Below are 14,577 nucleotides of genomic sequence, written 5' to 3' on the forward strand. Positions count from 1 at the left end.
CTTCACACTACAACATGTACAAAAACTCAAGTGACCTGTTTCCAGACTAAAGAGGGCTTACAACTAGACTACTGCATCTCATGGCAACTTCTCGTACACTGGTCCTGTTGTCATGATGGGATCATAACCAGGAATTTGCCCAGTGAATAGCAAGGGGAACTGCATGACACCAAAGCTCCGGATGAGAAAGGGGTTGCTGCAACTGTTCAGAGAGCTGGCTCCCTTGGCACAGCTCCACCAAGCTTGATCACTATGAGCCCCTGTCAGCCAGTTGCTGAGATGTCAGTTTGGATGCCAGAAGGCCAGCAAGCTTCCCTGTGTGCTGCACAGGCATTGGTCAGACAGGGCTAACAAAGGACACTGCAAACAGGATCACTGGGAAAAGCTGGATGGACAAAGTGCTGCACAATCCCTGTAACCTACTCAGAGAAATTTGGCTTATCTAGTACTGAACTTAAAAAGAAACAAAAACCAAAACTCCAACAACACCCAAACAAAAAAACTCAAACCCAACTCTCTTCATTTTAGAGTCTGTACATAATGCAGATAAAGTCATCAAGGTACAAAGATGGTCTACAAAGCACTTCTCCAATTAGATGCAGAATGACAGAACGTATACTAAACCTGACAGACTGATCTAATTCTCCACCTAGCGGGCAATACCTCTCTGTGCACAATAAACTCTCCTGAGGAGCCCAAACACATATTCAGCCTGTTGTCCTGCTTAAAGAGTCCAAACATACTTGTATGGTGGAGGTCTAACTTTTTGCTTAAGACAGTAAATGTTTATGGTGATTGTAGACTAAAATAAACAGAGACCAAATTATTGCCAGATGAAAAATCCAGGCCACCACAATTGCCACTCCGTGGCCAGTCCTATTCTGCCTTTTCTAAAAATGGCTGCAGCACCCAGCAGGGTGGAGCTAGAGGTGTCAAAAGCACATGCTACAGTCTGAATTAGTTACATGAGAAGACACTGCAGGAAGTCTATGAAGAAGTCCACCAAGGCAGTGCAACTCTTACAAGTTTTGGAAAGTAGGAAATTGCTGGAGAAACTGAAGAACTTGCACTGTAATTTTTCCTTCTCCCCTTGTCTCCCAACGGTTTTACCATTGGCATTTAGGTTAAAATACTTCCTACTCAAGAGAAACAACAAGTGATCACATGTAGGGCCTTAATAACTCTGATGAGCTGCAGGAGTTATTGACTACTTCACTGTGGAAACAGAAATGCAATTACCTTCTGTATCAGCAGTCCTTTTCCTAAATTCAGGCTTCAGATCAATTTCACCTACCACAAGAACATCTGAACGATTTCTGAACACAGATCTTTTCCTAGAGCTGCCAGAATCTATCAAAGCTGGCAAACTTCGAAAACCAAGAAACCCATAAATGGAGTTTTTAACATTTCAATAGTTACCAATTTAATTTTATAAAAAAATGGTAGCAACGTAGAATACAGCAATATTTTCTGGTTCCACACATGCAGGCTGTGAATATTCCAAGCAATGTGTACATTTTGGAAAGAGACTTGACAAGAGAATTGACCAAAATGTTACTGAACACAGGAAGATTTTTTAAAAAGGCTAAAAATTAGGTATCAATAGTGTCTTCTTAATATTGCTTTCTTTACTGAAGACTGAAAAAAAAAAAACCACTTGACTTCACAGAGAAGGTTAAAAATGGGGGGGGAAATAAGACTGCAACAACACTGCCATATAGTAAAAAAAAAAAAAAAAAATCATACTTCAATATTTGCATACTTGATAGCAGCATTCTCCCATTGAACCATATGAAACTACAGGAAGAAAACATCAAAGCAAAAAACCAAAAAATAGGCAGTTATCCATCAGTATTCAAAAACCCAGAATGAAGTTACTAAGTAGATGAACACTTATTGAGAATTAATTAATATCTACATTCTTAGCTGCTTCCAACTCTGTTCCAATAGAAACATGAAGCTGAGTGTCAGCTTTACATATTTTATTTTTGGCCTATTTGAGTTTTTCCAGTTCATAGTTGACTGCATGCTTGGAATAGAGAGGGTCATTATAAATCCTTTTACACAACAAACGTCAAGAAGATAGCTGAAAATGAAAGATATCTCAGCTTGGCTTCTCACAGTCCAGCTCTTTCCGTCACCTGCATTTTCATCCCAGAAAGGATGCTCTAGGCAGCACAGAAACCATAGCAAAAATCTTGCACAACAACATTAGGAAATTGTGTAACAGAACTGGGCAGAAACCCTATAATAATGGTTTTCAGCATGGTAAAGAGAACTTACATTATTTCTTACTCTGCATGTCAGAAGTGACCCTATAAATGAAACTGTTTAATGGATTTTCTGGTTCCATTTATAGTGCATAATTGGCACTTAGTGGCAGGCAGGAAGCCCACATTATCCCTTCCTGGTGTCCCACAATGCACGCTCTGGAAGAAGCAAGTTCACATGAGGACAGTCTTACTCTGATACTGGAGTCATTTGCTGTGTAGTTTCATCCACTCTGAGATGCAACTCTTTGGCTGCAGCCCTGGATCACCACTTTAAGTGTGTTTTAAAGGGATGCTCCGTGGCTTCATGAAAGCCAAAGGGTGCCCACACAGTCTGTGAGCATCTTTGCTGCCTACCCAGTGTTTCAAAGAGCCGGAGAATGAAAAAGTCATCTCTTCTACCTAACAAGTAACACAGAGACTGTGGTTAGACAGGCAGGAGGGACAGGATTACCAACAGGATGCAATCCTCGCTGGACTGAGCTCCCCAGGGCTGACAGCTCTCCCCGCTGCTCGAGAGGAATCACATCTTCCACCTTCAGCGAGCTGGAAACCACCAGAGGGTGCCAGCTCTCTTTTTTGTCCTCTAGGAAAATATGCTATTATCCAATACAGGATTTCACAACGCCTACCTTGGCTCCCTGCCCTCGGGACCAAGGCGATGTCACGCATGCCCAGCCCAGTTCCAGAGCGCCTCTGTTCCGGGTGAAGGAAGGCCACAGGGGCATTGCTACATAGCGCAGGCTATGGCAGGGAAGGAGGTGGCAGCGCTGTGGCTGCTGGCCCTGTTGGGCTGCGTGTCCGGGGGGAAGGTGTTGGTCTGGCCAGCTGACAACAGCCACTGGTTGAACATGGAGCACATACTCCAGGAGCTTGTGGCCCGGGGCCACGAGGTGACCGTGCTGCTGCCTTCGTGCTTCCTCATCCTCAATCCCACACAGCCATCACCCTTCCAGTTTGAAGTGATTGAGGTGCCCATCACCAAAGAGGAGATGGCTGACTTAATGGATAAAATTTTGTACTTTTTTTTTTATGAGGTGGGAGAACTACCTGTCTGGAAAAGTGTTTTCAAGATAGCTCAAATGATGTACCAGATGAAGAACATGACCAAAATAATTTGTGATGGAGTTGTGAAGAATGAGGCCATGATGGAGAGACTGAGGGCATCCGCATTTGATATGCTTTTGGCAGATCCACTGTCACCCAGTGGGGAGCTGGTTGCTGAGAAGCTGGGTATCCCCTTTGTGTATACCATCCGGTTCTCCATGGGCAACACAGTGGAGCGGCTTTGTGGAACACTCCCATCACCTCCTGCCTATGTACCTTCCACCTCAACCAGCCTAACAGATAGGATGACCTTCTGGGAAAGGATAAAAAACATCCTCAGCTACACTCTGCAGGATTTTGCATTTCATTATGTTCTCTGGGGAGACTGGGATCAATACTACAGTGAAGTTTTAGGTAAGGCTGCTTTCTTTCCAGAGATTACATCTGCTGTACACACAAGAGTAAATACCCAGAGCTGAGAGGTTGAGACACAAATTAGGAGCAAGACAGCCCCATATTCACTGTCTTTCCTTCAAAATTCCTGTGTCAATTCAAACAATCAATTTAAGCAAGTACAAATGTTGCCTGTTAATCTTGACCTGCTCCACTAGTACAGCTAAGTCTGTACAGGTACTTCCAGGATATGTAAAACAGTGCTAAAGCCACTTGAAACAGAGCCCATTTGTCATATGCAGCTCTGGTAACAACACAAACAATAAGAACAGAAAAATACTATATACACACCAAGCACTAGTAGTTTTTTTCTCTAGCACCCTTTTTGCTTGCTCCCTTGTCTCAAGATGAGAGATAGTGGCCTCCTATGGCCCTTTAAATGTCTGGAAGATCAGAAGTGCCCCAGTTCACAGGGGTAAAAGGCCATCTGCAGAGACATAGTTCTTTGCTCTTCTGAAAGTGTCTAAAAACTATTAGAGGATATTTGTATTTATCTAGTAATTTTTAGAAATTTTTAAAAAATAATAGTTGCATAATTATTTTCCCACTTTTGCTCTAGGCGATTATAGTAATGCTTAAAAGGAAACAGGCCAAATATATATACATTGCTGGTGGGGAGATCAAATGGGGAATATTCTAATATGAGATTTAAAGTGTTTTTCTTTATATTTCACTAGTAAGATATAATTCTGCTGAGAGAGCTAAGTTAAGATATTCTACTATTAGAGCACCTAGCTGTGTGTTTGTGTTGCTTACCAGGTTATGATGACAGAGACTAGAAAATCTTATGCTGGCTGAAGCATGGTTTGGTGTCTGTTTTGTAAGCCTCAGAATTGTTTGGATCTTCTGGTGTCTTTTTCTATTGTCGGCTGTGTGGTTTAGCATTTTAGGCTCCATGTGTGATACCTGTTTTGTTGGTTTACATGGGCTACATGAAGGATTTGTGCTGGAAAGAGTGTTGATAACACAGGGATGTTTTAACTACCGCTGAGCAGTGTCAAGGCCTTTTTTTGGCCCTCATCCCACCCCACCTCACCCCTGAGAGGGGCTGGAGATGCACAAGAACTTGGGAGGGGAAACAGCTGGGGCAGCTGAGCCCAACACATCCAAGGGATACCTCAGCCCATGATGATGCTTAGCTCAGCAAAATAAAAGATACAGGGGAGAAGTTTGTCAGGGCTCTTGTTTCTCATGGACTCACTGGGCATTGTTTGGCTAGTGGTGAGCAACTGGTCTTTTTGCATCACTTGCTTTACAGGCTTGCTTTTTTTTTTTTTCTTTTTCTACTTTTTTCCCCCTTAAATTGTCTCAGTCTCAATCTATGAGTTTTATAACTCTTGCCCTTCCTTTTCTCCTCCTGCCATGGGAGATTTAGAGGCTCTGTGGTGCCTAGCTGCCTGTCAAGATTAAACCACAATGCAGGGAAAAGGCTTCTGGTCTTCACATGTTGCAAAATGCCCTTTGTGGTGAGCAGCTAGGAGGTGCTGTAATTCTGAGATCAGCTGTGGCTCTGCAGGACACTTCAGAACGGGATTTGCTCCTTGCCCTGTTCTCCCATGAGAATTGGTTTGTGTTATGACATGCCCTCTTGCCACGTGTGCCAATCTTGGCATGCTTGCTAGTCTAGTCACCAAAGAGATGCCACTTTTATTGGCTAGCTCAAAAGTGTTTGCACAGTGAAGCAGTGCACAGCTTCCAGTTCAGCCAGAGCAGAGCTGCACGAGGAATGCTGAGATGTTGGGGCCAAAGTTCCCCTGGCTGCTCTGGGCCTACACATGCTGCTGGAGCACTGTTTTCTGTGGGAAGGTTGTGGTCTGGCCCACCGATGCCAGTCACTGGATCAATGTGAAAGTGCTGCAAGAGCTCGTTCTCCGGGGTCATGAGGTGACTGTGCTGGTGCCCTCAAGCAATCTGCTCATCAACTACCAGGACGCCTCCTCCCCTTTCACTTTTGAGGTTCTGTAAGTCCCCTTTAGCCAGGAGACCCTGGATGCCTTCATGGAGGACTTCCTCAATTTCTGGATGAATGAAGCCTCTGATCTCTTCCCCTGGGAGATCATGTGGATGATGAAAGAGCAACTGGAGGTCTTTACCAATATGTCAAAGCAGACCTGTGACACCTTGGTGTTGAACTCTCATCTGATAGCAAAGCTGCAGCAGGCCAAGTTTGATGTTCTGATTGCTGACCCCCTGTCTGTATGTGGGGAGCTCGTAGCAGAAATCCTGGAGATCCCTTTTGTCTACAGCTTCCGCTTCTCTGATGGGAATGTGGTAGAGCAGCTGTGCGGTGGGCTCCCATCCCCACCTTCCTATGTGCCTGCGAGCACAACGGGGCTGACAGACCGGATGTCCTTTATGGAAAGACTGCAGAACTTCCTCTTTTACTTTTACATGGATTTTTCTTGAAGTTTTGGCGAGATGAATGGGATGGGTACTACAGTAATGTCTTAGGAAAGGCAGCTGTTGAGTGGTTTCTTTTCTTGCATAGGTTGTGCCTTTGAATGCTTTGGGACCTCAATGCTGTTGTCTCAAAATCCGCTTTCTCAAAGGCCAGCAGAGGTGGCAACCCTGAAGTATCTTGCAGCTGTGTGTAGTGCAGGATGTTGAGTGTGAGTTCAGATTCTCAAACTATAAATGCTGTCACCTTTCCCTTTCATCCACCATTCAGACTTTGAAATAGTCTCCTTAAACTACAGACATACCTGACAGCTTTGTTCCAACACAGCACAACTCAGGCATGATTCAGTGTTTATTAAAGAGAGACCTTTTAGTTCAATGGACTTTGAATCTTGTCCAGGGTATCTAAGTTTAGGCAGATAACAAGTGAACAGCAAACACAAGGGCATCTCTTCTGTGGCTGTCTAATCTCTTCCTGCATTTGCAAAGAACGACTCTGTGCTCTGAAAACTAGTCCCTCTTCCCTGGATTGCTTTGTTTAATACTACATCAAGGTTTAATTACACCTGTATATCAATCTACTTGTAACGCAGACTTAATTTTCACTCCAGCAAGTTTGTAACTGACTCATTACTCTTCAGTTTATATATTAAGAAAGAATTACTGGTGTAGAGTATTATACTGATCAAGTAGCATAAAAAGATGCCCTACAGATAATTTTTATCTTCTGCTTATTTACCTTGATTCCTGCTGGAATCAGGCCAGCTTTGGAAAGCTATTTATCAAAACTTCTAACCCTTTTACTCCCCAGTTTTGCTTTGTGGAGAAAATACTGCAAAGACAACTTGCAAGCATGTATCTTAGAATATATATTTTTCCAAATGGGAAGCTATAAAACATCAGATTACCAAGAGAGTTTTTCTTCAGATGGATTTCTAGAAACTGTGGATTTTGCATAAAATGGCATTAAAAGTATCTATGGAGTTGGCCAGTTTTTCCTGATGTGTGTCAGAAGCAGCTGACGGTCAGTTTCTCCAGTCCTCAAGAAAACTAGAGATGTCTGTACCTGTCCTTTATTGTTGTCTGAGCAGCCACTAAATGAGTCACCATTTGAAAAATACTGCAGAACTCTGTAGAAAACGTTCCTCCTCCCTGACAGGTGATCATCACTTTGTGATTCATTCATTTTTTTATTTGGAACTGAATTTTCTGTGACTGTTCTCTTCCCCAAAGTGTGTTCTTATTACAAGCACAGGTAATGAAGTCTTCCAGCACAACAAGCATGGCACTTCTATATTAGATACTAAATGCTTACCACTTGTTCTGCTCTAAAGCAATCCTGAAGGTTCAGAATCCTTTTGGAAGGTTGTAGTGCCTTGCTCATGGCCACCTGCTGAACCTGAAGCCAGGACAGGGCAAGGAATAGGTCCAGATTTGTGGATGTTTTCATTTTATGCATGCTTGATAAACGACACTGATTGGGAGTGCCAAAAGAGGAAGGTAAGGCTCCTATTTCACAATCTAGAGCAAACAAAGTCCCTCCCATGCATGTTGTAAACCTCTTCTCCCTTGTCCACAGGAAGGCCCACAACGCTGTGTGAGACGATGGGGAAAGCAGAGATATGGCTAATCAGAACATACTGGGATTTTGAATTTCCACGCCCTTTCCTGCCCAACTTTGAGTTTGTTGGAGGACTTCATTGCCAGCCTGCAAAACCACTACCAAAGGTATCCCAGCTTTGTTCGGCCATGGGCTGGTTTGTTACAAAGACTGTTTGTCTCCCTGATCAACCATGCAAGCCATGTCTTGAGAAAGCTCATTCTTAAAGAAGATGCTCTGCTGCTGCTGAGGGGCACAGAGCTATTGAGCATCTGTCCATATTTGTCCAAGCTGAGGCCTGGTGTAGAGCCTGCTGTCTTAAAAGAGCATGGCTGATGTCAGCATGGGGTACTACAGTGTCTGTTTTAGGAGAGACAGGTGCTGCCTCAGGGTAGTTAAGTGTAAGGTTTAATTCTGAGGTACAGATTTGCAGCCCATGATAACATTGAAATACCTGATGCTAAAAAGCACTGTGACAAGAGAAATTCTTCAGGTGAAATGGGTTCAAAATTGCAGAACTAGATAGATGATAAACACTTTTCCTATTGTACCTTAGTTCAAGGCATCTTGAAGAGATTAAAACACTGAGCATCTCCAGCCTATGCTCTGCTGTGAATTGCAGTATTCAGGTGGAATTTGAACTTCCCAAATACCGAAGAAGACAACATGACAACCTCTGGTGTAGATTATCGTTCCTGTAGGAGCCTCAGAAAGTGTAGGTCATCTTCAGTGCAAGATGTCTACTAAAAGAAGCCTTCTAACTCTCTTCCCATGTCCCTGTAGCAGGGGTTGACTGGGGAAAATGGATAATCATTCTCTTTTGCATGTTACTACTCGAGTTCATATGATACTAAGAGAACAGGAAAACCTGTTGGTGTGATTTGCAGAAAATCTTTTGAGCAATCTGGTGTGTTGCAAGAAATGAGAACTGTTTTGACTAACAAAGTGATGGCTCAAACTCGGTGAATCTGTGGTCAGGATGCTGAAACATCCTATCAGTTTGCAGCAGAGCTATGTAATGCAAAGTGCTTGTTCCAGGAAAATCCAGAACCATGACTGTGCTAGGGAGATTGTCACAGGGCCTGCTCATGATAGTGCCAGCATTCATTTCCGCTGCTTGAAATCTATCCTGGAACTTGCTTTTAAAAAGACAAAGCACCCGTTACCTGTCTCAACTTGTCCTGCTCCTTCTTGAGGAAAAATTGTCTGTTTTCCACAGGGCCAAGTCTGTCTTTGTCATGCCCTTCTGTCAGAAGGTGCTCACAACACCATCACCTCTTTGATAAGCTAAAAAGGTTATGCTCTCTGTTCACAGCAATCTGTGTGATCTGCATTGTGTAATTACCCCGGTATGTTTTCTGCCTCTCCTAGGAAATGGAAGAATTTGTTCAGAGCTCAGGGGAACATGGCATCATCGTATTCAGTTTTGGGACAATTGTTTTCAACATAAGTGATGAAAAAAGTAATGTGATTGCCAAAGCCCTCAGCCAGCTTCCACAAAAGGTGAATTTCTTTTCAAGCCTAAAGCAAGTTGCCTGGTTTGTTTCACTCCTATTGCTCTCAGTGAGCCTTTTGTGTTTGGAGTGGTCTGTTCTTTACCTGCATCCCTGCTGGATGTGACACAGCCAGGAAGCTGAGCTCTCTCTCAGACACACTGTCGAGCTACTTCATGGGGAGTTCTGGTGTTTCACTTCCTCTGAACCAAATGACGTGGAGGTGTGTCTACAGGCCAAAATACAAAAATCACTCCATGCAATTTTTATAATTAGCACAAAATCAACTATCAAAGCCATTTGAATTACTAGGCAAAGGTATGTGGTTTTGAGATAAAGCCTAAATTACATGTAATAATTCAGAATGGCACATCACATGCACCATGCTTATCTTATTTTTCCATTGTTCAAGGTCCTCTGGAGGTACAGAGGGAAAAAACCAGAAACTCTGGGCTCCAACACCAGGATTTATGACTGGATACCACAAAATGACCTGCTAGGTGAGAATGATTCTATTTAAGATCCATTGCACCCTTGGACAAACTCTTTCCATCATTTACCCACTAGAATTGTTAATTGAGGCCACAGAATCATGTAACACTTGTGAATACACTTCATTTCACAGCTTAAGCTGAAGAGCTTTGCTCTTGGGAGCCTTAGTTCCCTAAAAGGCTCTGACTTACAGAGCTTAGTGGCAGTTGTCTGGAAAATTCAATACAGGCTCAAAAGCACCTGCAGGCAGGAGTAAATAGCAAAGTAGAGATATCCTCTGGAGTTGGATTTGGCCTCTGCAGTTAAACTCCAGGGCTCATTCTTCAAAATGCTTGACCTAAGCAAGGCTGAAGCAGGAGGCTGTAATGAACCTGAGACCATGTGAAAACTAGAAGTGCACAAGAGCAGAAGGGCTGAAGGAACTGTGGGGTAGTCTGGAGAGACATGCTGATGCACATGTGTTAAAATGACACTGTGAAAGCTAAGCATGCAAGCTCTGCTGAGCCAGAGGTCAGGGCTGTTCCCTTCTCTAGCAGTGAACTGGCCTCTCTATGCAGTGCTCACATCCTGGTGAATGCAGTTTGCCATAGCTGCTCTTACATGCACATCTCCTTCCCTGTTCCAGGCCATCCCTTGACAAAGGCCTTTATCACACATGGTGGGACCAATGGGCTCTATGAAGCCATCTACCACGGGATCCCAATGGTTGGAATTCCCATGTTTGCCGAACAGCATGACAACATTGCTCACATGGTAGCAAAAGGAGCTGCAGTTCAGGTGGATTTCAACACAATGAAGACACAGGACCTGGTTGATGCACTGAACACAGTCATTCACAATTCCACGTGAGTTTTGCTCTTGCCTTACAGGAGGTTGAGGTTATTAAAATCCTGGGATGCTGATTTGAGAAATTCTGCTGGCTCTTCTGGGAATGAAAAATTCAGAGTAGCTGGAGTTTGGGTTGCAGATGAAAACCATCTTTCATTTCTGAGAATCAGCATTTCTCCATAGGGAGAGATCAGTAACTTGATTTTCTTTACACTACATTTCATGAGTGCTTTGAGAAAAGTAGTTCTTGGAAAGCTCAGAGGAGCTCTTGGGACTGTTCTCTGCTAGTAAATCCTCTGGAGGCTCTGAATGACAAGTCTAGTTTTATTAGGTCTTCTCTGCCTGTAGTCACAACTGTTCTTTCTCCTGCCCCTGACTTAGCCATATCCTTAGGTTACCATACCTATCAGTCAGGGCATAGAGGATAAGGAAGCCCAGCACGTGGGATCCCTTGCTAAGGATGAGGCCACTGACAAAGGGATTGGAAAAAATGCAGAAGTTCTGAGTCTTTAGCAGCAACTCCTGTCAAGTGTGAAGGGCAGGTGTTCCTTCAAGTAAGAACTTGCAAATTCCTGAAGCAAATGGACCAGCACTGCTGGAGGTATCTGATGGAGTCAGCTATTGTGGAGGTGATCTGTAACAATCTAGATGGCAGCTGGTACATGTGGCCACCACAGCATTCCCCGTAGATTTACTACTGAGCATGACACCATATGGGCTGGGAAACCCTTGGGATCAGTTGGGATCAACAGCCTTCCTTGCTGTGTCCCCTCCCAACTCCTTGTGCACCCCCAGCCTCCTCACTGGTGGGGTGGTGTGAGAGCCACAAAAGGCCTGGTCTCAGTATAAGCTCAGCAGTAAGGGAAACATCCCTGTTGTATCAACACTGTTTCCAGCAAAAATCCAAAACAGAGCCCACACCAGCTACCATGGAGAAAGTCAACTCTATCCCAGCCCAAATCAGCACAGTATTCTCTTGGAACAGAAAACACTGAAAATGTTTCCATGTTGCTTTTCTAAAAGGTGTACCTGGAATAATTTTGAATTACTTTTCTTTGCAAAATTTTGGCTTTCTCTATTACTATTCTTAATTTGATTTTATGCATACAGGAATAAATGGGACCAGTTCCAAATATATTTTAGTAAGACTGATGGAAGTAAAAGCAGGGCTGTCTAGCTTCCTCAAAAGGACTGCCAAGTACTGAATGGTTTGTATCAGGAATAAGTGAGAAATCTCCTTGGTTTCTTTTTTCTTTTCCCCAGGTACAAGGAAAATGCTCTGAAGTTATCCAAGATACACCATGACCAGCCAGTTAAGCCTCTGGACAGAGCTGTGTTCTGGATTGAATTTGTCATGCGCCACAAAGGAGCAAAGCACTTGAGACCAGCTGCTCACCATCTCACCTGGTACCAGTACCACTCCCTGGATGTTCTGGCCTTCTTGTTCACCTGTACAGCCATTGCTGTCTTCATTCTTTTCAAGTGCTGTCAATGTTGCTGTAGAAGATGTGGCAGGATTGCAAAGAGGAAGAAAGAATAGACACCTTGTTCCCAGCAGCAGTTTTCTTCTCCTAGGCTGACTCAACAAGGCCTTTATGCACATTCTTTGGTGAAGAAGTTTACTAGGATATGCTTTAAGCTGGGCATATAATGAATGCATCACAACAAAGCTGCTGCGGGGCAGAGCTGCTTGCTTAGCCAGCAAATTCCTTCTCATCTCAATAAAACCAACATCCCTTCCTTCCACATCTGCCCCAGTGTGATGCTGTACATAATACCTCTGCTAGTTACATGTGGCAGCTTTGGTTTTGGGTTTTTTAAACCTTTGCATATAGAATGTGAGTTCTGTCCAAATCAGCAAGCTTTTATAGAAACAAGTCATATTCATTCCTTATGAACACGTTTCTGTTTTAAATTAAAGGTGCTGCCTTTTCTAAAAATGGCTGCAGCACTCGGCAGGGTGGAGCTGGAGGTGTTTAAAGCACATGCTACAGTCTGAATTAGTTACATGAGAAGACACTGCAGAAAGTTTATGAAGTCCAACAAGGCAGTGCAACTCTTACAAGTTTAGAAAAGTTGGAAATTGCTGGAGAAACTGAAGAACTTGCACTATGACTTTCTCTTCCCCTCCTGCCCTCCAACGGTTTTACAACTGGCATTTAGATTAAAATATTTTCTATTTGAGAGAAACAACAAGTGATCATTACAAAGAACATGTTTGGAGAGTCCAGATCTTGCAGAACTAACACATTCCTGAGACAGGTATGTTGTCGCTGAGGACATCCTCTCACTAGCTCAAAGATCATACGATTAAGTTGAACATATAGGGCCTTAATAACTCTGATGAGCTGCAGGAGTTACTGACTACTTCACTGTGGAAACAGAAATGCAATTACCTTCTGTATCAGCAGTCCTTTTCCTAAATTCAGGCTTCAGATCAATTTCACCTACCACAAGAACATCTGAACTATTTCTGAACACAGATCTTTTCCTAGAGCTGCCAGAATCTATCAAAGCTGGCAAAACACCAAGAAACCCAACATGGAGTTTTAAACATTTCAATAGTTACCAATTTATTTTTATAAAAAAAATGGTAGCAATGTAGAATACAGCAATATTTTCTGGTTCCACGCACGCAGGTTGTGAACATTCCAAGCAATGTGTACATTTTGGAAAGAGACTTGACAAGAGAATTGACCAAAATGTTACTGAACACAGGAAGATTTTTTAAAAAGGCTAAAAATTAGGTATCAATAGTGTCTTCTTAATATTGCTTTCTTTACTGAAGACTGAAAAAAAAAAAACCACTTGACTTCACAGAGAGGGTTAAAAAAATGGAGGGGAAAAAATAAGGCTGCTACAACACTGCCATATAGTAAAAAAAAACCAACAAAAAACCAAAAAAACATACTTCAATATTTGCATACTTGATAGCAGCATTCTCCCATTGAACCATATGAAACTACAGGAAGAAAACATCAAAGCAAAAAAAAAAAAAAAAAGGCAGTTATCCATCAGTATTCAAAAACCCAGAATGAAGTTACTAAGTAGATGAACACTTATTGAGAATTAATTAATATCTACATTCTTAGCTGCTTCCAACTCTGTTCCAATAGAAACATGAAGCTGAGTGTCAGCCTTATGTATTTTATTTTTGGCCTATTTGAGTTTTTCCAGTTCATAGTTGACTGCATGCTTGGAATAGAGAGGGTCATTATAAATCCTTCTACACAATGAACTTTTAAGTAGACAGCTGAAAATAAAATGTACTACTTGTAAACACACAAAAAAATACAAGCTTTTTTTGTTTCAAGTGAGCACTCAGATCAGATAGATTATCTTCTGTATCTACCTCTTTCACCTCTGTCTCTGTCCCGGTCACAAATCCTCTCTCTCTCCCTTTCCCGATCACGGCCTCTGTCACGCTCTCTGTCTCTGCGGTTATCTCGCGGCCGGTCGCGCTCCCTCTCTCGGTCCCTCTCCCGGGGCCGGCTTCTCCGCCCGCTGACAACGGCTTGTGTGCGGCGAAGGAAGTCGTCTACTCTCATGTCATAGTCGTGCTGCGATGAAAGGACAGTTCTGCTGTTTTCTTTCGCAGATTAGAATTCCTTCCCTGTCCTACAGGTCTGGCTCTAACTCTTCAGAAAGCCCAGTATTTAAACAAAGACAAACCCAACCAAACAGGTGTCCAGCATCTATGTCCAGAATTGGGTTCAAATGCCAGATTAAAGACTTGAAAAGCTAAGGAGCTTTCCAAGCCAGCTAACAGAAATTTAACCATCTGCCCTGTTTTCTGATGTGCCTGTAAGAAACACAAAATTCAGCTGATAGAACTGTGTTTTAAAACACAACATTCTGCTGATAAAGTAATTTGGCGTCCATAAGCACAAGCAACATTACAGGCATGGCCTAATCTGACTGGGCTTCAGCATGAAAATGCTGAGAGGTAGACAGCTGGAAGCTAAGTTAAGCACACACCTCAGTTTAAAAGTCTGAG

General features: G+C 42.9%; 2 protein-coding genes and 1 pseudogene across 5 annotated transcripts in view; 2 read left to right on the forward strand and 1 right to left on the reverse strand.

Moving 5' to 3' along the window:
• Window positions 1–1,397: 1,397 nt before the first annotated feature.
• YTHDC1 (YTH N6-methyladenosine RNA binding protein C1) overlaps window positions 1,398–14,577 on the reverse strand; it is a 32,495-nt gene continuing 19,315 nt past the window's right edge. For 2 of the 4 annotated variants that reach the window (XM_085058420.1, XM_085058418.1), the window contains 2 exons: window positions 13,933–14,140; window positions 13,128–13,542 (listed from right to left, as the gene is read on the reverse strand). In XM_085058420.1, the coding sequence (XP_084914546.1) occupies window positions 13,493–13,542; window positions 13,933–14,140 (258 nt within the window). In that variant the 3' untranslated portion in view covers window positions 13,128–13,492. Of the gene's footprint in view, window positions 1,798–13,127; window positions 14,141–14,577 lie in introns of those variants that run through there. The other 2 variants (XM_085058419.1, XM_085058421.1) reach the window with 2 other exon arrangements.
• On the forward strand, window positions 2,957–13,486 carry LOC146438119 (UDP-glucuronosyltransferase 2A2-like). The gene is made up of 6 exons (XM_085058422.1): window positions 2,957–3,731; window positions 7,747–7,895; window positions 9,139–9,270; window positions 9,673–9,760; window positions 10,378–10,597; window positions 11,844–13,486. Exons 1-6 carry the CDS (start codon window positions 3,017–3,019, stop codon window positions 12,118–12,120), a joined length of 1,581 nt encoding a protein of 526 aa, XP_084914548.1. The 5' UTR covers window positions 2,957–3,016; the 3' UTR covers window positions 12,121–13,486.
• Window positions 3,756–6,271, forward strand: LOC146438120 (UDP-glucuronosyltransferase 2C1 pseudogene; annotated as a pseudogene).

The sequence above is a fragment of the Lichenostomus cassidix genome, chromosome 4 (assembly GCF_008360975.1).
Source record: "Lichenostomus cassidix isolate B80296 chromosome 4, HeHo_3.0, whole genome shotgun sequence".
Taxonomy (NCBI): domain Eukaryota; kingdom Metazoa; phylum Chordata; class Aves; order Passeriformes; family Meliphagidae; genus Lichenostomus; species Lichenostomus cassidix.

What these genes read in the sequence shown, in the direction of transcription:
- LOC146438119 (XM_085058422.1), top strand. Translation starts at nt 3,017, where the DNA reads ATGGCAGGGAAGGAGGTGGCAGCGCTGTGGCTGCTGGCCCTGTTGGGC. An exon ending in CTGCAAAACCACTACCAAAG is followed by an intron (nt 7,896 to 9,138) that starts GTATCCCAGCTT and finishes TGCCTCTCCTAG; the next exon opens with GAAATGGAAGAATTTGTTCA. An exon ending in ACAGTCATTCACAATTCCAC is followed by an intron (nt 10,598 to 11,843) that starts GTGAGTTTTGCT and finishes TCTTTTCCCCAG; the next exon opens with GTACAAGGAAAATGCTCTGA.